The sequence below is a fragment of the Macaca nemestrina genome, chromosome 2 (genome assembly GCF_043159975.1).
Source record: "Macaca nemestrina isolate mMacNem1 chromosome 2, mMacNem.hap1, whole genome shotgun sequence".
Classification (NCBI taxonomy): domain Eukaryota; kingdom Metazoa; phylum Chordata; class Mammalia; order Primates; family Cercopithecidae; genus Macaca; species Macaca nemestrina.
The window spans coordinates 137,886,909-137,910,548 of record NC_092126.1 but is presented as its reverse complement, the minus strand read 5'-3'; the positions used below and the strand labels follow the sequence as shown (position 1 = coordinate 137,910,548).

The 23,640-nt window shown below is 37.3% G+C and overlaps 1 protein-coding gene across 5 annotated transcripts in view; it reads left to right on the top strand.

Annotated features, from left to right (window-relative positions):
* Window positions 1–23,640, top strand: part of LOC105479595 (contactin 3) — a 340,287-nt gene that overhangs the window by 252,632 nt on the left and 64,015 nt on the right. For all 5 annotated transcript variants that reach the window (XM_011737617.3, XM_011737616.2, XM_011737618.3 and 2 more), the window contains 2 exons: window positions 16,689–16,816; window positions 18,453–18,628. In XM_011737617.3, the coding sequence (XP_011735919.2) occupies window positions 16,689–16,816; window positions 18,453–18,628 (304 nt within the window). The remainder of the gene's footprint in view (window positions 1–16,688; window positions 16,817–18,452; window positions 18,629–23,640) is intronic.

Sequence of the window (23,640 nt, the reverse complement as noted above, 5' to 3'; positions counted from 1 at the left end):
AATGTGTCTGTCTTCATCTCTTCCCCCTTCCCTTACACTACCTGGCTCCTCTCCTCACAGTGTAGTCCACTTTTCTTCATACTGTTCAAAATGCTGCTCCCATCTCTCTCAGCCTTCCACTGTCCCCTTCATCCAAAAAGTCTGACTTTATTTTAATCTTCCCCTTCATCCATGGTCTACCCATCAAAACAATTGTTCCCTCACAACTGCCAGGGAGGTGTGTAAGCTCAGTGAGTTTCAGTGAATCTACCCTCAGATACAGAGCTGAGATCTCAGTGAGTCTTTGGCTCCTGTATCTTACTTTAATCTCTAACTGTTGAACCTTGAAGCACAGGGATAATTTTATTTCATATGTGGATGCCATCACTTTTAACAACCAGATAGATTGATGTCCCCGCCTCCTGCCTGGAAGGAAGGTACTCCATGTTGTTTACTAATTTATCATATTGTTATTTTTCACTGGGTATTATGTCCATCTCTGGGAATACATAGATGAATAAGAGATATCAAGGAGCCATCAAAAAGTCCACAGTCTGTTGAGAATGTGGATAACTAAACCATCACTTACAGTGGGATAGACTATATGATTAAGGTGACCATGGAAGTTATTCTACAAACTGGGACATTTTAGAAGGGAAAGGGGGCACTGTTAGTAATTACCTCCAAGACAACACATGTAAACAAGGACGGGCTGAGCATACTGGACATTGCCATCTGCCTCTAGTGAAGGTGTTTATAGAGACTGTTGCCAACTGGTCTTTTAAACCAGTACGAATCACAGAGAAGAGATGCTGTCTCAGCCCTGGGAAGCAGAAGAACAGCTCCATGAGTGCAGACATCTCAAAGGAAGGGATGTAAAATGCAGCAAAGCAAAAGAGTGGGGAACATGCTGTCCAAACAGAAAGGATTGCACAGGCAAGAAGCAAAACTGGATATTTATTCGTTTATTCCAGTTGTGTCAGTGGCAAAGTTCACATATGATCATGAAAATAAGAAAGCCCGGCTTGAGTTCTTCCACAGATAGAAAACCATTCCTCTTCTTCAAAGGAGGTAAACATTGGAGGCAGATCTCTTCTCTTAAAGGGATGATTGAGATGTCTGGGTAAATAAGCAAGAGTTCTAGAGAGCAGAGAGCAGCTGCCTTCCTGACCTGGCTTCCCCAACCCATACCTCCATTTCTCATATGCTTTCAGCTGGAAAAAGAAAAGGAATGAGGTCCTTTGCCAATAACCCCCATACTCTATGAGAAGATTAAGCTGATTTCAGAGCAAAGATAATCAGGAGATGAGTCAATGAAATCCCAGAGTTTGGGTTAGGGATGGGGCTCATGGTGTGATAAGCACCTCCTCTCTCCAATACCCTACCCTCCACCACCAGCACATACCTACAGATCTTCCCCTATAACCCCCAGACAGCTTCCGTTTCTGTGTGGGTATTTGTATCATTATTTACATGAATTATTTATGCCTAATTGGCATGCAGTATACAAATTGCTGTGTGCATTATTCACTGTGTCAGATGAAGTTAAATGTATGTTTTATTTGCTCCTTTAATTTTAGCGTATGGAAAGGGCAAAACATGGAAGTCAGAAAGATGTGGGTCAGATCTTGGCTGTGTCACTTGCCACCTATGGGGTGTTAGACAAGTTACATAATTCCTGAGCCTTGGCTTCCTTACTGGAAAATGAGGCCAGGAATCCTTAAACAGAGTTAGTCAGCCTCGTAGGTGGCATTTGTGTGGCACACGCTCTTAGTGAGGGATGAGTTAAAGAAATTGGTTTCCCTGATAGGCATAGAAACCCAAGGTTTCCTGTGGACAAATTATTTCCAACTTTGTCCCTGCCTCATTTCTCTCACATTCTGGGGGACCCCCCTTTTAAAATCTCAGTGGATTGCAAAGATTGAAATAATGTGTGTAAATTATCTGCTATAATGACTTCTCTGTAGATGCTCAGAAAAAGGTTTCTGATGCTGTTAATATGACTTTCATGTATTTATCTACTTATGTATTTACTTACTTAATTGTAGGTTCAGAGGGCAAATGTGCAGGTTTTTTACAAGGGCACAGTGTGTAGTGCTGGGGTTTGGGCCTCTATTGAACGCATCACCCAGATATAGTGAACATGCCCTATGAAAGCATGGTTTTTCAATCCTGGTGTCCCTGCTTTCCTCCTCACTTCTGGAGTTCCCAAGATCTGTTGTTTCCATATTTATGTCGGTGTGTACCCACTGTTTAGCTCCCACTTTATAAGGTCGAACGTGTGGTTTTTGATTTTGTGTTTCTATGTTAATTTACTTACAATAATGGCCTCCATCTGCATCCTTGTGGCTGCAAATGACATGATTTCATTCTGTTTTATGACTGCATAATATTCCATTCTTCATATGTACCGTATTTTCTTTATCCAATACACTGTTCATGGGCAACTAGGTTGATTCCATGACTTTACTCTTGGGAATAGTGCTGTGATAAACATAGGAGTACAGGTGGTTTTTTATTAGAATGATTTATTTTCCATTGGGTAGATACCCAGTAGTGGGATTGCTGAGTTGGATGGTAGTTATGTTGTTAGTTCTTTGAAAATTCTCCATGCTGTTTTCCATAAGAATTGAACTAATTTACATTCCCACTAACAGTATATATGTTCCCTTTTCTGTATACCCTCGCCAACGTCTGCTATGTCTTGACTTTCTAATATAGCCATTCTGACTGGTGTGAGATGGTATCTCATTGTGGTTTTAATTTGAATTTCTCTGAGAATTAGTGATGTTGAGCATTTTTTCATGTTTGTTTACTGCTTGTATGTCTTCTTTATTATTTCTTAACTGTTTTCATCATGTTACTCAGATGCCTTAAGAGTAATAAGTCTGAGCTGAAAAGAAAGGTAAGTACAGACCTTTCTTTTTTAGAACAATCAACTGAATTCCACATTATTTAAACCTTCTTAAGTAAATTCCACCCAAATATTATTTTAAACAGATTGCTGACACATGGTCTGTAAAATCATGTCAACTAAATTTTGCAGATAACCCTGCAGTTCTTAGATCCGTATTTCAAATTTGCTCTTTATGGATTATAGAAGTTAAGGCCACCTTAAAATCTATTTTGTCAGTGTTGTGATTTTGATAGGGGAATGTAGGTTAATGAATCTGAATGTGCTGGGGATTTGAATCTACTTCAAGCCAGTTCATTGTTAGAACTGGATAAATAATTCATATCCTTGCTCAATATAAATGTATTATTTACAGGAAGTAACTACCTATACCGTATTCTTTTGGTCATACAGCATTTCTCACTCAGGCCCAAAAATCCCACATGCATTTAACCATAGACCAATCTCTGTTCTGTTTCCCTGCTCTCACTTGAAATTCAAAGAAAAAAATATTAACACAATCATAGAAACGCCCGATATCATGACATGGTACTTTTGCATTTTTTCTTTTAATATTTTTAAGATGGGGGGAAAAAGGAGCTTTCTCTAGAAGTGAGAATATTGACTGTTTTAACAAAATCAAGATGCAGTACAAGAGTTCATATATCATTACCTTTTGAATAATATTGAAAAGAAAGGAGAAGAGAAAGAAGCAGCATTCTCCTTGCATTCTGTATTTGTAGTCTTGCAGTTTTCTCTGGCTGGAATATCTTTTCCTCTCAACCTAGAAAACCCTTAAGTATCAGTGAAGGTCCAGCTTTATTGTTACTTGCTATGAGAAGCCTTTCTGGAGCTGAATAGGCAAGATAATTGATCTTTCTTCTGTTTTACCCTTTTGGTTTCTTTATATATTCAGTAGTATCACTTAACACAGTGTATTATGTCTGTTTGTGTAGAAGACCATCTCACCTGTATTCTTGCAAAGCCTTCACCTTATCCCTCTTTGTACCCTCAGCCTCTGCTCTGTACATCTTTGTTCATTTCAACTTCCATTTATTCATCAAATATTTATCTAACATCTTCTGTTCCCATTAACTTTTGCTGCATAACAAATCACTCTAAAACTTTTTTTTCTTTTTTTGAGAGACAGGGTCTCACTGTGTCATCCAGACTGGAGTACAATGGCATGCATGATCATAAGTCATTGCAGCCTCCAACTTCTGGGCTCATGTGTGTCTCCTGCCTCAGCCTCCAGAGTGACTGGGACTACAGGCATGCGCCACCACACCTTGCTAATTTATATATATATATATATATACACACACACACACACACACACACACACACACACACACACATATATATATATATATATATATATATATATATATATATATTTTAGAGATGGGGTCTCAGTGTGTTACCCAGGCTAGTCTTAAACTCCTGGCCCCAAGCAATCCTCCTACTTCTGCCTCCTAAAGTTCTAAGATTACAGGCATGAGCACCATGTACCCTGCTAAAACATTGTAATGGTATAAAGCAACAATCATTTTATCATCTCTCAAAGTTTCCATGGGTCAGACATTCCGGCAGAGATTGGTTGACAAGGCAGTATTTGCTTGGTGTGTCTCTTGTGGCTGCAGTGGGATAGGGGCTGGAGACAGCAGCTGGAAGATAGGTGTACATTATACTCTCTCCTCTCATGAAGCTCAAGGCCTCTGCTTGTGGTCTCTCCACATGGGCGAGTATGGGCTTCCTATGCTATCATGGCCTCAGCGAGAGTCATAATGCCTACCTAGGGCAGCTAAAGGCATTAAGAGTGAATGTTCAGGCTAGCAAGGTGGAAGCTGAATTGCCTAGGCTCTGAAGACACCATCACTCACACTGCATTCCACTGGTGACCAGTGAGTCACAAGCTATCCAAATTCAAAGGGAGAGAAGTTAGACTTTACTTTTTTCCCCTTGATTTTATTAAGGTAAACTTGACAAGTAAAAATTACGTATATTTAAGGAGCACGAGGTAATATTTTGATATATGTATACACTGTGAAGTCAGTACCACAATCAAGCTAATTAACATATCATATCTATCACCCCACATAGTTACCATTTGTGTGTGTGTGTGTGTTGAGAATACTTAAGATCAGCACTCTTAGCAATTTCAAGTACATAATACAGTGCAATTAACTATAATTCCCATGCTGTATACTAGAGCTCCAGAGCTTACTCAGTCTGCGTAATGGAACCTTTGTCCTTTGACCAGCATTTCTCCATCTCCCCCGTCCTCCAGCTCCAGGGAATCACCATTCTACTTTTTTTTTTTCAACTGTAAAACATTCTACATATAAGTGAGATCATACAGTATTTTCCTTTCTATGTCTGGTTTACTTCATTTCACATAATGTCCTCTAGGTTCATCCATGTTGTGACAAGTAGCAGAATCTCCTTTTTTTGTAAGGCTGAATAATATTCTGTTTACATATGTACCACATTTTCTTTAGTCATCCATCAATGAGCCTTTTAATGGGAGAGTGGCAAGGATTTAGTGGGGCAAGAGGGTTGAGAAATACTGTGTTCACCTTTTGGAAATGCAATCTGGAACACCTACCACGTGCCCTGCCATGTGTAAGACTCTGAAGATACCACAGTGAATTAAGACGGACATGGTCTCTTCTTCATGGAGCTTGCATAAGGAACAGAAAGAATATAAATAAGTGGAAAAGATAATTTTTTTTTTAGCCATAAAGAAAAAGAAAGTATCATTATATGGTACATTTCAAGAAAGGCCTTGTAGGGTGGGCTCAGTGGCTCACACCTATAATCCTAGCACTTTGGGAGACCAAGGCAGGAGGATCATTTGAGGCCAGGAGTTCAAGGCCAGCTTGGGCAACAGAGTGACACTCGTTTTGCAAAAAGTGTAAAAAATTACCCAGGCATGGTGGTGCACACTGGTAGTTTCAGCTATTTAGGAGGCTGAGGCAGAAGGATGGCTTGAACCCATGAATTGGAGGTTGCAGTGAGCTGTGATCATGCTGCTGTACTCCAACCTGGATGACAGAACGAGATGGAGATTTGATTTAGGGTCACAGTAGTGGAAACTGAGAAAGAAAGACTGTGTATTCTTGAGGTAGATCTGGATGAATTTGTACTTATGACATAATATTTCCTACCTAATGATCACATTTTATGTTTGTTGTACATGAATTATACAGCTCCCAACTTGACCTTTAGACTGTGTCTAAAGGATTAGGAATAATTCTTACTCATACTTGTATTTTCCAAAACACTTACTGCATTTTAAGTACTCCACGAATATTTGTTGAAGTGCATGTCACTCTTTCTTGGACAGCTTCCCATGTCTTAAAAGTACTTATAATTTTCCAATTTAATTTATTGCAACTATTTCTTAGAAATGTAAAAAATTGATTTTTTAATAGATTTCTACTTGAGGCTTTCTATTAAAAAATATGGAGTGTGCTATATTTTAGTATGTTCTTCCTCCTCCCTGAAGCCCTTCATGGAAACAGGTGAGTGGATGGATGGATGATAGATGGATGGTTAGATGGATGGATGTCAAATGAGATGTCCAGTGAAGCACCGTTTCCCTTACACTTCTGTGAAAGAGAAATGAAAATGCAGATTGGCAATGATGATTTCTGCCTCCTGTGTTCTGATCCCTGGAGAGGACTTACTCATAATTTATGATCTGTTATACAAAGTCTGTAGAATTGTTACACTGAGGTGAATTTCTCTGCCTTTCTCAGAACAATTCATTCTTTACTTTGACCCATTTTCCACTTCGTGATCTTACTTGTGTATTTTACAATTGTGTCTTAATGCAGATTTCATTGCTAGAGTAGTATTTATGGGAAGATGAGAGTATCTGAACCTTTTTGAGTCTGAAATTCTAAAAAATATATATAATTGAGGTGGAATATATAAATATCCTGTTTTGGAAAAGAAGAGATTATTTTCTAACCTTTTACATTCAAATACTAAATAAAGAAACACCTTTAGCTTAAAGATTATTTTAAACACATTTTTTCCTAGTATTTATGAATTTACTTGAGAAAATAATAGTATTTCAAAGTTTAGTAAAATCTTGTTTTTTTAGTTTAGATAATTCTATTTTATAAACTTATACTTTATTGTATTTTTTATTTCTTTATTACTCTAGCCTACTTTTAATAACTTTATATCTTCTAGTCTATTTCATTTATTTATATCATGTCATATTTCACAAAGAATTTGAGACAGTTTATCAAGTAATACACAAAGTGAACGCTGAGGAGAAAAAATATGCCAGTGTTCCAGTTGCCTAGAATTTAAGTTTCTTAAGAACAGCATAAATCCTCACCAGGGAATCTTTACTGCTTATGACAGAGCCAGGTCTGTGTTGTAAATTTAATAAATATTTGTGGAATGAATGTATGAAGTTAGTTTACAAAATATATACCAACTTAGTTGAGATCCACAATTTTCGCTGAGAGCTTTGTGGTAACAAATGAACAGAGAAAAATACTGTTAATTAACAATCCACAGCATCTGTAAGATGAAATAAAACCGTTTGATAAGGAGATACACAACTCTTCCTGGCCAAGAAATGTTAAGTGTGTGTGTCCAAATCCAGTGGATGCCCACAGAGAGAACACTGAGTAATGCAGTACTTATACTCCTCGTACTTAAAGTAAAATACAATCAATTTTAAAAGTTAATTCTTTTACTGTTCGCAACTTAAGGGTAACTTTGAATATTAACACTCAAGACTCTTGAGGAATACATAGGCCACATTTCTTTTAGCTGACTTTCCATGAATATTATTTCTCACCATATGTCATTATTTCTCACGTATGTTTGTAGATGTTTGGAGTAGATGTTATTTCAAGGTTATGCTCAGGATCAAGAACCTGAGATACAGAGAAGGTGCTGCAGTGCAAATGAAGAGTCAGATACTTAAATGAGTCCTTTGAACTAGCACTAAAGTTTTGTTACCTTATGAAAGGTGTGTTGGCCCACCAGAACCTGCACTTGACTAGTTGGTGATAAACTGTCTGTTTGGAGGAGGGACAAGAATGTTCAGGTTGTCAGGACTGAGATGTTACTGGGAAAGCAAATTGAAGCCCTCTCTATTGCATGAACAAATGTGTGACTCAAGACCCAGGTTCTTCAGCAACATTATCGTTTTGTTGTACTGCTAGATAATTTGTAAGGAACCCATCATCAAATGTACACAGTCATCATAAAAGGAAACGTCAATGAAGCACTTCTAGAAAGGCTAGCACTGAAGCCGCTAAGACAAAGAGGTTGCAACCCTACTTCTACGTCATTGGATGAATCGAATTGCTAGCAGAGGTTCTTAATCTGAGGCCATGTATCTTAGATGATCTGATCCCCTCCTCAGTTGTGTGAAAACTGTTATTGTTTTGTTTTGTTTTGTTTTTGTGTATGTGTATACATATGTTCTATAGAGAGGTTTCCCAGATTTTCAAGTACTCAAAGAACCTTGTGTCCTAGAAAGGTTAAAAACACTGTGTAATGGCCGGGTGCGGTGGCTCACGCCTGTAATCCCAGCACTTTGGGAGGCCGAGGCGGGCGATCACGAGGTCAGGAGATCGACCTCACACAGTGAAACCCCATCTGTACTAAAAATACAAAAAAAATTAGGCGGGTGCGGTGTCGGGCTCCTGTAGTCCCAGCTACTCAGGAGACTGAGGCAGGAGAATGGAGTGAACCCAGGAGGCGGAGCTTGAGGTGAGCCAAGATTGCGCCACTGCACTCTAGCCTGGGGGACAGAGCGAGACTCCGTCTCAAAAAAAAAAAAAACCAAAAAACAAAAACAAAAAAAAACAAAAACCACTGAACCACTGTGTAAGGTTGTAAATGAACCACTTAAATATTGATGGATATTAATAAAAGCGATGACTTTGGAATTGGGATAAAAGGGCAAAACTATTATATCTTGCAAGAACTCAACAGCAGGGCAGGGTGTTAGTTGGACCACTCTTGATCTGTGATAAAACCTTGTCCTCTCTACATAGAAGATTATTTCTGAACTCTGCATATTTGTTGAGACAACAAATATTTATCAAAAAAAACTACTATATACAAAGCACCAACATTTCATAATTTGTATCCTTTAAGGGTTTGTGAACTCTAGCTGAGAATTAAGGATATTACAAACAGTTATTAGCTAAGATGCACAACCTAACTTAAGAATGTATAGGAAACTGGCTCCAGAAATCTTGGCAGCAAGCATTGTACCATCTTGTTGGGGCAAGTGCTGGGCTGAGTGAACTAATGATTATTTTTGTCTTTTTTGTTGTAAATCAGAGTCTGAAGAGGGAGAGTCTAGTGGACATAGCTTAGAACATTTTCTCTCAAAGTGCAGTCCCTATATCAGCAGCACCAGTATCACCTGACAATGTGTTAAAAATGCAAATCCTTATGCCCCATCCCAGACCTAATCTGATGGTGGGCCCGCTAGATAACTGGTACACAGTAAAGTTTGAAAAATACTGACTTATATGTCTAGCCCATGGCTAGGACAGGACAAAGCACCATGATTCATAGCCCTACCAAGACTGCATTCAATAGGGTCAGAGAATTCCTCGAGGAAAATCAATGTTAGTTGCCAAAGAATGAGGAATCCATTCTGGACAGCCAAATAATATTCAGCACCCTCTACATACCTTGAGATGATGAAATTCCCCTTATGCACAAAATGCAGGTATCTTGCACTTTGACATTAGTGTGGAATGACTTCCATCCCAGGACTTCTAATTCTGTAAGTAGAAGGACAATCATTGGAGGAACATTTGGATCTTTCTGTAATGACTCCCCAGAGAAAGTGTCTGTCTCCTAAATTTCTGTAGAAGACCCTGACACTCTAGCTCAACTTTTCCCCTTCGTTCTCTATGGTGTTTGCTGCACATAGAGAGTGGATGTATTTTGCTGTTCTCTTTACCGTGCAATAATGGTGCTTGCCCTTATGGGGAGGGCCTGAGGTTGTCTGCCTGTGCCAGGAAGGTTAAGCCTGCCTAATTCTGGAGTGAAATAGGTTAAGCCTGCCTAATTCTGGAGTGAAATATCAGGAAACCATTGTTGCTCATCTAAGCAGTTTTGTATCAGCTTTATCTGTAGTACAACTAATAAAGCCAACATTTTTATTTTCCCTGATTAGACTCGTATACCTCTCTCTGAGGTAGAAGAATAGTGCCAAGTATGAGGGGCCTTTGAACCTTAATAGTTATCCCCTTTGAAATTTTCTTTTAATACATAAGACATCAAATAATCATTTGTCTCATTTGTCTGTTTTCCTTTGTTTGTGTTATTACTTCGTGCATCTGAGTATTTCTAAGTTTTCCAAAGACTCCTTTGAATAAGAATGCAAATGTTTCAGATGGGAGTATTGCCCGGGCCTTATGAATTACTTAGATGATAGTTGTATATAATCATTTAGACTGGAAATCCCCTTATAGGGGTTTTTTTCTTCTATAGGTTTGAGTCCATTTTAGTAGGAAAAACTATTCAGTCATTGTCATAAAAGTGATTTTAGCTCTAAATATACTTGTCATGTTAATATGCATTTAGAAACATTTTGTTTGTTTGTTTTTGTTTTTGAGACGGAGTCTGGCTCTGTCGCCCAGGCTGGAGTGCAGTGGCCAGATCTCAGCTCACTGCAAGCTCCTCCTCCCGGGTTTATGCCATTCTTCTGCCTCAGCCTCCCGAGTAGCTGGGACTACAGGCGCCCGCCACCTCGCCCAGCTAGTTTTTTGTATTTTTTTTAGTAGAGACGGGGTTTCACCGTGTTAGCCAGGATGGTCTCAATCTCCTGACCTCGTGATCCGCCCGTCTCGGCCTCCCAAAGTGCTGGGATTACAGGCTTGAGCCACTGCGCCTGGCCAGAAACATTTTATAAAAGTGAAAATGTTCCTTTATTATTGACTTTCCACTTATGAATATGTGGACCTGTTAAATGATATGAATTCATTATCTTTCTCTAGGTTCTAGAGTGGAGCCAAGGTTCATCTTCTCTAGGTGTCTGTTCCATAGAATGTGTGTGTTCAACAAAATCACAGAGCTGCTTGTTATTAGCCTGGTACTTACTCAAAGTTAGGATAATTAACTGCTGATCTCCTCTGTTCTGCTACTCCTTTCCTCGGAAATTTCCTAACCAATAAATCACTAGACTAACACTGTTGAATTTATAACACGAAAGCCCAAAATAGGATAGGTAGAAGAATAAAAACGCTAATACAATTTTCCTAAATACTGTTTGCAGGTTATCTTTGAACTCAAGGGGGAGTAGTTATTTCACCAATAATGTGGGGGTGAGAGCAGTTGTAAATGAGAACATACACAGTTGTAAATGAGAACATATACTATATGCTCTTTTTCTCTCATGTTTATTTTCTCATACATTTCCATCAATGTATATTTGCTTTTCTTAACTGTCATTATTTATCCTGTAATATATGCATTGTGAGTACTTTTGTCTTACATCTAATTGTAAGCTTCCATCTCTTAGAATATGTACTCAGAAAGTACCATATAAAATAGCCTTGTTATTTTCTACACAGCAGTTTAATCATTACGATCTCATGTGATCGCATCTCCACTGAGATATGCTTCCTGAGAAAATGTAGAGTTGCAGTGTGTTTGTTAAAATTCAAGTTGAATAAATTACCGTAATGATCAGAAGAATATAGGCAGGGAAAAACAATATTTTCAGAAATCCTCCTTTGACTTCCATAATACTTCATACTTTTTCCATTCTAAAACACACTGCATTATTATGGATGCTTAAATGTCATCATAAAGTGCAGGTCAGTGTTGCCTAGACAACAGTATACTTTGTGAATAAACAAGGTTTTTTAACAGTCATAAATTTAATGCCATCACTGAATTACAGCATGAGCCATTAGAGCAGCTTAGAGCAATTACATTTACTTATCCCAAGCTAACCATAGATTGCACAAAGTTAAATGAAATAATTAACCTCCTACTACAAAAGGAAGGACCAATAAAAAGGTACACATAAAGGTATATTATTAAAACTGATCAAGGAGTTAAAATGCCGCAGTGATTTAAATTGCACATTTCCCTAAGCAAACTGGAGTACTGCATTCCTGAATGTTAATTTCATAAATTGTTACTTAACATTTTGTGCCAAGACAAGAGTCACTCTTCGTTATCTACATTTTCAGCTCCACCCATTTGCAGATAAACCTGTTCTCAGAAAACTTAGAAGGCAATTTCGTTTATAGCAAAGTGGTATAAAATTTTCACTTTGAATCTCTGTAGGGAAGCATGGGTTATTGAAGGTTTTCTGTTGAGAAACAATTACTCCATTCATTTACTGAATATTGTTTATTTTTATGCTGTGTGAATGCCCTGTGGGCCTCTTAGAACTTACTGGAAGAACCAATTTAGGAAGAAAATATCCAATTAGTTCAAATTTTTACGATATACACAGAGTTTGCATTCTTTGAGAGTCCATATGTTTGCTTTGAAGTCTGTCTGTGATTCTAAAGGTGTTGGTTTTGCCTTTGAAACATTATCATTTCAACATGGGCATGATTTGCTTGACTTGAAGTTTGCTTGATGAAAGTTACTAAACCTAATACACAAGGATTTCTAGTTCTTCCTCTGTTCCTAGCACTTCTGTATTTGTAGTGGAAAGTTAGCTGTTAAACTAATTCATTGCATAGTAGAAGATACCTGAAATTACCTACCTCTGTTTTGTAGTTTCCAAATCAGAAACTATCAATTTAAGTTCAATAATGTTCAGTTAACAAGAAGCATTTTTACTTTGTTTTAAAGCTTACTAATCATAGAAGTGGTAGATCCCCAACTTCTTGAAGCTTCCCATTCTGTCTCTAACCTATAATTTAGGGCAGATTAATTTGCCTTATTATTTAATATCTTCCCAACCTTTTGATGTAATCTGCTAGCTTCTGGTCTTTGCATATTAAAATTCTCCATCACATCTGCATTTTCTTTTTGATAACAATGATAGGTAAAATTTATTGAGCAACACTACAGATCAAGTATCATTCTCTTTGGGTGTCATGGCCCCAAAATTTTACTGATGGGATTAGCAATCAGATGGGTTGGGAGCATGAGTCTTGATCATGCTCTCTCTTTCCTCCAAGACTTCTCTGACAGTTTCCTCTCTCACTCTTTTTTCCATCCCATTATCTTCAGTCTCTCGCTGTCTATTGACTTATTCTCTAACAAGTGCAAGCATATTCTCAATTCTCTTATGCTGGGAAAGGCATTTCTAAATTCTCTTTATTCAGTCTTCTATTGCCTTATCTTTTTTGCTACATATATGTAAACAATGTGTCTACATATGTGTACATAGTGTTTCCTTGGTATCCACCAGAGCCCCATGGATACTCAAGCCCCTTACAGGAAATAGCTTGGCATTTGCATACAACCTATGCATATCCTCCCATATACTTTAAATAGTCTTAATACCTACTACTGTGTAAGTGCTGTATAAACAGTTGTTATACTGTATTTTTCTGTCATTTGTACTTTTTTATTGCTGTATTGTTACCTGTTTATTTTCAAATATATTCTGTCTCTGGTTGATTGAATCTACCGAATCTGCAGATGCAGAACCCACAGATATGGAGGGCTAGCTATATATATATGTATGTGTATATATATGTGTGTGTGTGTGTGTTTTTATATATATATATATCCAATTATTTCACACATATGTGTGTGTGTGTTTGTATTAGTCTGCAAACTTTCTGAATCTATTTCCTTATTATTTATAAGGTGTCAGTGCCTTACAACTCAGCTTCACTAACCCGAACTCCTCTGCAGTGACTCTCTAACAGCATACCGTCATTTATTCATTCAACAAGTTTTATTTTTGAATGTCTACTCTGTGCTAGGCACTTTTCGGGGGTCTACAAATTTAGTGATGAGTGAGCTAGATATTGTCCTTGCCTCCGGAGAGCACACAGTCTACTGGAAGAGAAAAATATTAGTCAAATAAGCACACAAATATATAGTTGGACACTTGATGGGTGTTATGAAGAAAGCACAGATAATGTTTTGATCAAAGACAGGAAAACCGAATCCAACTCATAGTTTCAGGAAAGTAAGTGATGTCTGAAGGATGAACACAGGTCAACCAGAGGGAGGAAATAGTTTTTGTGAAGACCTTGAGACAAAAAGAAGCATAAAAGCCATTAAAAGAAGGCTTATGTGATCGGAGAAAAGCAAGCAAGGGAAAGAATTCATGAAGCCCTATGAAGTTAGAGAGAAGCAGAGGTCCTGATGTGAGGATATGGTTCAGGCTTAGGATATAGTCTGTATCTCCCAGGCAATGTGACACCAAAGAGTGGGTTCTAAGCAAGGTTTGCCTGGACAGGTGGAGGGAGGAGGGCAGGATCACGTGATCAGATTGACATGTCTTTAAGTTTTTTCTACAGGTTCCTTAAAACTTCCAGTCTTTATATCCCAAATTTTCATTTATTTTTACTTCTCTGCAGAGTTTCTTCTTTAAGTTATTATTACATATGCATTGGGAAAATCTTTGTTGTCAGATAAGCTAAGATATAAAGAGATTTTTTTTTAAGTTATTTGATTATCTCTTCCAGTAAAGTTATGGGAGGCATTTCACACCCAACAAAATGCATTACAACCCTCAGGTTCCCGTGAGGAGAATCAGATATGTCCCTTTTTGTTTTGTTTTTAGTTCCTAGGAAAGTTCTTGGAATTTTTGACCTTTCTCTGTAGTTCCTCAGGTTAGCACGCAGTGCCATGGGTCCCTGGTGAGCTTTCTAGGTCATTGCCTCCAAACCTTTTTATTTTAAATATACTTTAACACAGTTTTAAAAAAAATCATATGCACAACAAACCGTAATAGATAGCTCTACCCAGGATCATGAACCTGTGTGCTAGCTCTAATTCCACCATGATTTTCTCACTGAAGAAAGTGTAACCAGGATGAAAGTGAAAGTGAATAATAGACTATGAAGGAATATATACATAAAGTGTTAAGTGTCAGTCTCCTGTAGTCTACTGGAGGAGAAAAATATTATGGATATATATACATATACACATGTAGATATACACACACGCATATATAAATAAAATAGAAAATCTATATCTTGTACATTTTTTATACAGAAACTCTTGTAGTAACATTTTTGAGACACACCTAAAATTTTGCAATAAACATTTTTACAGATTGAGATCCTTCATTCTAGTCTAATGTCCTCAGTACTTTTCCTATTTACTCAACTGAATGGCCCAGAATTTGGAGGCATTTAGTTACCACAGTTTGCATATATGATGCCATGCTGATACTGGGGTTGCAAATATTTTTAAGAAGTTTACCATCCATTTTCACTCATCTATCAAAAATAGGAGCCATAAAAGATAAAGACACTCAAGTGTTAAATGCATTATGTGGATAGTAATTATTTTAGGAATTCAAAGAAAGGGAATATAATTATGAGGAGACAAATTAGGGCAATAAAGATACAGTGATCAGACTAATGACAGGTTAATCCCATCTCACTCTTTTTTTAAATTCAAATGACACCACTTCTAAGAGATTTTTCTAATGCACCCTATCCTAGAAACCCTTCCTCCTAAAGTAATTACTCTCTATTGTATCACCCTCTCTATCTCCTTCTGAGTACTTCTCAAAAATCAGAACTTCTTATTTTTACTTATTTAATTATTTGTTGTTGATATGGTTCGACTGTGTCCCCACCCAAATCTCATCTTAAATTGTAGCTTCCATAATTCCCACATGTTGTGGGAGGGACCTGGTGGGAGATAATTTAATCTTGGGGACGGTTTCTCCCATACTGTTCTTGTGGTAGTGAATAAGTCTCATGATAAGGAGAACCCCTTTCCCTTGGTTCTCATTTCCTCTTTGCCTGCCACCGTGTAAGACGTGGCTTTCAACTTTTACCATGATTGTGAGGCCTCCCCAGCCACATGGAACTGTGAGTCTATTAAGTCTCCTTTTCATTATAAATTACGCAGTCTCAGGTATATCTTTAGCAACAACATGAAAACAGACTAATACAGTTGTCTATGCTACTCACTGGAATATTATCTCCATGAAGGTGAAGACTTTTTGTCTTGCTCACCCCATAATCCCAGGTTGTCTTATAGTGCCAACTGTATGTAAAGCACTCAGTTATATTTCCTTAATTAATTAGTCAGATGCCAAAGCTTTAAGTACTCTAAGTGTATACTCAGAAACTCTAAGGTAAGGTTTATTGGATTTGCCCAGGCTCTTTTCACTAGCTCACAGGGGACCACCCAAATGTTCTTCTGGAAAATTTGGGTTTTTATTGGGGCAATGTGACTCTCTCAGTTCATAGTAAAAGACGTGCAGCTTCTCGTTTCTCATATACTGTTTCAAATTTAAGGGAAATAATGTTCTGCCTACTTTGTATTTCTTTTAAATTGATTAAACTAACTCCATGAATAATCTACCACAACATATATTAATATTTTTGGAAAAAAATTTCATACTTATATGATATGTGCATCCTCTCAATTTAAGTGTAATAAGTAATGCTGAGCAAAACTATTGAACAAAGTTCAAACTGGTGGAGAGTCTTTTGTCATTCAATGCTGTGTGTGTATTTATGTATGTGAGTGAGGAGTCAATTTTCTTTTAGTTTTTTGTATTCCCAAAAAGCTAAGGACTGGTCGATCATGCCCTAAAAATATTAGCTTAAGGCAACACGTTCTGTAACAATATATATATGCATTTGGAAAAAAAATGGCTATTATACATTTTTTATCTTATTTGTCTTTTCTTTAGAATTTCTCTATTAAAAGATGGAGGACTCAAAATAGCCAATGTGACTAAAGCTGATGCTGGAACCTATACCTGCATGGCAGAAAACCAGTTTGGGAAAGCAAACGGCACAACACATTTGGTTGTTACAGGTAGGTCCATTTCTTAAATATTGCTTTACATATGGATTCACTATAAGATATATTATTATGATGAAATTAACTATGTGTTTCACAATGTTCAGTACACTATGAAGGTAGAACCTGTATTTGCACTTATGTTATTTTTAACAGGTGAAAGTCAAGGGAACAATATTTCCTTAGCACAGCACAACGTGCACCAGGGAACACATTACTTACTGTGCTGGGATGATTGACAACAAGAGTTACAAATAGCATATGTCAATGATCTCATTCTATTTTATTTTTAAATAAAATTCTATTATTTAAAATAGGTCTTCAGGTCTCTTGGATACACTTTGTCTTTTTCATTATAGTTGATTTCTTTCTGGAGATGTTCAAGTCCATTAAATAACAGGATATAAATAAGAATTGCTTAAAGCTGTGGATACATTTTGTTCATTTATCCATTCATGAAAAAATTGGAGCACCTACTCTGCCAGTTGCTTGGGCTGTATCCTTGAGCACATTATCTCTAATACTGTCCTCATGAATCTTACCTTCTATAAAAGGAGAAAGAAAATAACAGTAGGAATAAAAAAGAAGAAAACTATTAGAAGGCAAAAATTGTAAACAAGAAAGATGCACATGGTGGCAGAGGTAAGTTAGAGCATTAGCAACAGGTTGATCAGAATAAACCTCACTGAGAAGGAGATATTTGGGAAAAGATTTCATGGAGTTGAATGTGTCAGTTAACAGATTTCTAAGTGATAATTATGCAAGCAGTTTGTAGACCTTCTGAGGAATTTATTTCAGTTGGATTGAAAAGTGGAGAGACTGCAAGGTTTTGAGCAGAGAGGTTCATGATGTGAAATACTTTCTGATACATCAGCAGGATGGTTATGAGGACCTTGGTGAGGACAGGGGAGTTGGGAAGACCAAAGCCTGGCTAGAATGAGTTAAAGAGGGAATTGACTAGCATAATTGTAAACAGTATATGCATAAATGACTCTTTTGAAAACTTTTCATCCAACATAGTGCAAAGTAATGTGGAGTAGCAGTGGGAAAATGGGGTCAAGAGAATTTTAACTCATGATAGACAAATGGAAGGTAGGTGGTGACGACAGAGAGAAAGAAATGTGCATGTGGACATTTGCGTTGGGGAAAAACAGACATTAATTAACATTTTAACATAGTACCCCTCCTGTTTGTACCAATTCTAGCATCTTTTGTATTATATCTTTCAAATCCAGGCTACCATTAAATGTCTGTTCAGATTTTGATGGTAATTTCTAGTCAAAGTTGGTGAAAACACAGTATTTTCTATTTCTACCCCTACATTTCAAAATACAATAAAACTAAGGTGAAATTGATTTTGTTAATAATAATATAACTATTGTTTACACATGACTTTAATTTTTAAACTTACGTGTCCTACAAGTTCAGATATCCTAATTTCCTTAACAAGAATTTGTGGATCCAGTGAAATGTAGCTCTGCATCAAAATGGCTATTTTAATGTTGAATACTTTTAATTATACAGGTGTATGTATATTTATGTATATGCATCTACAGTCATACAGAGTATAAGTCAGATGAACAGCCTGCCTGTGCAAATGTCTTTTATCACAATAATATGCTGTTTTTCTGAAAAATTATTTCCCCAATAGAACCAACGAGAATAACTTTGGCACCATCTAACATGGATGTTTCTGTTGGTGAAAGCGTCATCTTGCCCTGCCAGGTACAACATGACCCACTGTTAGACATCATCTTTACCTGGTATTTCAATGGGGCCCTTGCAGATTTTAAGAAAGATGGATCTCACTTTGAGAAAGTTGGTGGGGTAAGTTGTGGCACTTTCCTCATACTTTTCATATTGCACGTGTCTCTGACACATTGCCTCTAAAAAATATCTGACATATAGATGATGCTCTAGAAATGTTTTCTAAATGAGTGGTTTTGGTTGAGTGGTTCTCAATTCTATTTTGATCTAATTTTATTTTTGTAATTACCAGAAATTGAACACATTTACTTCAATGTATAATTACAATTAAAATTAATGTACGTTGTATTTATAGTAAATGTTACTTTTCATTACTTTTTTGTTGTTATTGTTATTATCCTATGGAAAGGAAGATTTTCTTTTACAGGCGTTTTTTTTCAGCATGACACATATGTGATGAATTGGGAGAAAGCTGCACTCACTAAGTGTCTCCTCCAGGTGCTTGATCCCAATTAGTGTGTCAGGCCAGGGTGCATCATCACCGTTAATCCTCACAATTCCACCAGATATTAGCAGTAAGATGCTTCATTGTACAGGTGCACAAACTGAGGATTGGAAGTTTATTAACTTGGCCAGAGTCACTCAGCTAGTTAGTGGTGGAACTTCAAGCCCAGATCGGTGTGTTTCCACAGCACAAATGCTTTCTAATGTTTCCATTCTGTCTCCTCTTTTGTGATGATTCCACATTAGAAAGAATTACAGATTTTAAGGAAAAATTGTCCCTTTGAGGAGAATGGTCAAGAAGTGGCTTAATGCTGGTGAGCTACCCAGACTAACGGTGAGCCTCACAGCATGTTTATGAATCTGGAATGACAAAGCTAGCTTCCCTTGTGGGACTATTTGCACTGGCTCAAGGACACCTTCATTCTTTTGGTAAAGAGGTCCACGGTGGACAGTCAAGTCTGGTTTTGTCATTATGGACTTCACATACAGGCCTCAGTAAAGCAGAAAGCCACGTGATGGTCAACTCAACTGTGTTCGTTTGACAAAGACTTCTTATTAAATGTATGTATTTGTATACATCGGCATGTTAATATATTAAAATTATATGCAACTTAAAAGAATGGTGTTTTGAGTTGAATTGTGTCCTCCCAAAAATGTATTCTTAATGTCCAATACCTCATAATGTGAACTTATTTGGAAATTGCCTTATTGTAGAAGCCATTAGTTAAATTAAGATGAGGTCATCCTGGATTAAAATAAGCCCTTATTCAGTATAACTGGTGTCCTTATAATAAGAAGGCCATTTGGATATAGACACACAAAGAGGAGAATGCCATGTGAAGCACAGACACAGAGGAGAGATGGACCAATTAGGATGAAGGCCCAGAACGGAGGTGAGGTGTGCTGCCACAAGCCAAGGAATGCCTGGGGCCACGAGAAGCTGGAAGAAGCAAGGAAGAGTTTCCCCTTAGAGATTTTGCAGGGAACCTGGCTCTACCAACACCTTGATTTCAGACTTGCAGCCGTCAGAACTGTGAGAGGATAAATTACTGTTGTTTTAAGCCACCAAGTTTTTGGTACTTCGTTACGGCAACCTTAGGAAGCCAGTGCAGATAAAAGAAAGTTTTTAAAAGGAAAGGAAAATTGAGACGTTTAGATACCTAGCCATAATTAAGTATAATTTTTGTACCCTTTCTATTTTCTAGCATCCATTTATTCCGTTTTGGAATTACTACTTTTCTAATTGTTCTGACTGATTCACAACTTTTGAGAACTTCACCAATTGCTAAAATCTTTTAGCTTTACTTTTACGATTGTTGTAAATGTCTATTTATTTTTAAATTGTCACTGCTTTTTTCTGTCATGATAGCAAAAGACATACGCCATATTCCGAGCTAGCTCTCTACTCCATACTCAGGCTGTCTTACAATTTAACAATTTCTTCTTCCCTTGGCCTCAAGAAGAAGCCTAAAATGTTACTTTCATAAAGACTCCTTACCCAATCTTGGAAATGCTTCTCTAATCCAGCTCTTCTGCTCCTTTTAATTATTGAAGAATTCCATTTGAAACATTAGTCACCTTTGCCATTATAATGAGTTAATTATGTTTGTGATTGATTTCTCAGCTGGATTGTGAGCTGTTGATAATAGTTTATCCAATACAGTTCCTCTGTGTTAGCTATTGCTGAATAAATGTATAATGAAAGACTGAAAAATCCAAAGTAGTTTGATTGTAATATGCATCAGTTACAAAGACACACTAAGACTGAGCCAGATTGCAGCCATCTTTCAGAAAAGCTTGGAGTTAAAAACATTTGAGTTTATAATGTAATTTAACTATCTTGATTTACATAGCACTGATAGGTTCTACAGAAGGAATAAAGTCATCTCTGTACAAGTCAGGTGTCTGAAACATGAAATTTCATAAATTGATGCTACCACTTGCCAATTCTGTTCTTTCTCTAACATGCTAGTTCATGGCCTATGAATTTTTTATTGACTTGTGCCATTAGTAACTTAATATTCTCCCATCAGTATAAAACAGTAAGCCATACAAGATGACATTACCCTTAAGCACAGGCAATTAAGTAAATCGGTTTTCTGTTGCATGAGAAGGGAATCATGTAACAAGTCTTGTCCTCTGATTGTGTATTCATTGCAGCATGCACGTTAATACAAAGATAGTCTGCTTGTCTTTTTCCCCAGTGGGTTCGTAGATATAGCCCCTGTTTCCAGCAGCAGCAAAATGTGAACAAGGAGGCTGGTAAGTAGGAAAGTTGCCTAGAAAGGTAGATAGTAAAAGCCATGTTTTCAAAAGAGGTTAGGGATAGTTCAGATTATAGAAAATGGAACTCATAGCTTTGAACTGAATCAACCAATTATTGGGACTATGCTAAGTAGTCAACACCCATTCATTTATTTAAAAAAAAACATGCCTTTTGGAAAAAATTCATAAGCTCAGAAAGCTCCAATAATTTAAACCAGATCTACTGTATAGATTTGAAATTGGGCCAAAGGAGCACGATGACACCAGTCACAGATTTTTGCACAATTGGAATAATATATTCAGAAAAGCTTTATGAAACTAAGTGTCTAAAACAAATTGGCACATCACAAAGGAGGAATAGGGGTCCAAACACAGGTTTCAGTCCATGATCATGGGACAAATCAAAAAGTCGTATCATTAAATCAGCAGGAAAAAACTTCCACAGAAGTTCCTGTTTGCCAAGAAAAGCTCAATCATAGGCACAGTGTGGTGTGGTTACGGAAGCTGCAGATTTGTATTCAGATACACAACAGTTCTAGGTGCTATTGTCCACTGGTTGATGTGCATGGGTGAGTCACGTAATTTTTTGGTCTTATTTTCTGATCTTTTTTCACATCAGTTTTTAGTACCGTCACATGTTACTTAACGATGGGGATACATTCTGAGAAATGCATTGTTAGACAATTCCTTCCTTATATGGACATCATAGGGTGCACTTACCTAATAATACAGCCTACTACACACCCAGGCTGTGTGGTATAGCCTATTCCTCCTGCCCTGCAAACTTGCACAACATGCCTCTGCCCTCAATGCTGTGGGCAATTTAACAGAATAGCAAGTATTTATGCATCTAAACATTGAAACAGTCCAGTAAAAATGCGGTATAAAGGATTTTCAAAAAGGCACACCTGTATAGGGCACTCACTGTGAGTGGAGTTTGCAGGACTGGAAGTTGCTATGAGTGTCAGTGAGTGAGTGGCGAGAGAAGGTGAAGGCTAGGACACTGCTGTACACTACTGTAAACATTAGAAACACTGTACACTTAGGGTACATGCAATTTATAAGAAGTACTTTCTTTCTTCAATAATAAATCAACTGTAGCTTACCATAACTTTTTAACTTTACAAACTTTTAACTTTTTTAGACTTTTTGACTGTTTTGTCGTGAACACCTAGCTTAAAACACACATTGTACAGCTATACAAAAATATTTTTATAACCTTATTCAATAAGGATAAGCTTTTTTCTGTTTTTAATTTTTTTTTCATTTTAAACATTTTTGTCATAAATGAATACACAAAGGCACAGGTTAGCCTAGGCCTATGCAGGGTCAGGATCATCAATATCACTATCCTGTGCCTCCACATCATGTCTCACTGGAAGGTCTGCAGGGGCACTAGCATGCATCAAGCTGTCATCTCGTAGGCCAACAATGCCTTCTTCTGGAATTCCTCCTGAAGGACCTATATGAGACTGTTTTATAGTTAAGTTTTTTTTAATTTGTAGAAAGAGTACACTATAGAATCACAATATGAAGTATGGTGTAGTCAATGGTGTAATCTATTAACATGGTCATTTATCATAATTATCAAGTATTATGTACTGTACATAATTGTGTGTGCTAGACTACTATACGACAGGCAGCACAGTAGGTTTGTTTACCTCAGCATCATCACAAATGCATCAGTAAGGCATTGTGCTATGATATTATGGTGGCTACAGTGTCACTAGGCAATAGAAACTTTTTACGTCCATTATAATCTTTCTTTTTTTTTTTTTTTTTTTTTGAGACAGGGTCTCACTCTGTCACCCAGGCTGGAATGCAGTGGCATGATCTTAACTCACTGCAACCTCTGCCTCCTGGGTTCAAATGATTCTCCAGCCTCAGCCTTCCTAGTAGCTGGGACTACAGGCATGCGCCACCGTGTCTGGCTACTGTTTCTATTTTTAGTAGAGATGGGGTTTCGCCATGTTGGCCAGGCTGGTCTTGAACTCCTGACCTCAGGTGATCTGCCCGTCTTGGCCTCCCAAAGTACTGGGATTACAGGCATGAGGCACTAGGCCCAGCCAGCTCCATTATAATCTTATGGGACCACTGTCATATATATGGTCCATCCTTGACCAAAAGTCATTATGTGGCACGTAACTGTATTTAACCCATTGCCTCCTGCCTTGAAATCTCTTCCTGGAACACAGTTTTCTCTCTTTTTTTTCCTGTATCTGGATATCTTCATATATGATGGTGTGAATGTAAATAAGAATGTATACATTCATGTATACACTTTTATTTCACATATGCAGAATCACAAGAAGAGATATAGGCCTAACTATATGTTGATGGTAGTGTTCTATCATACCTATATT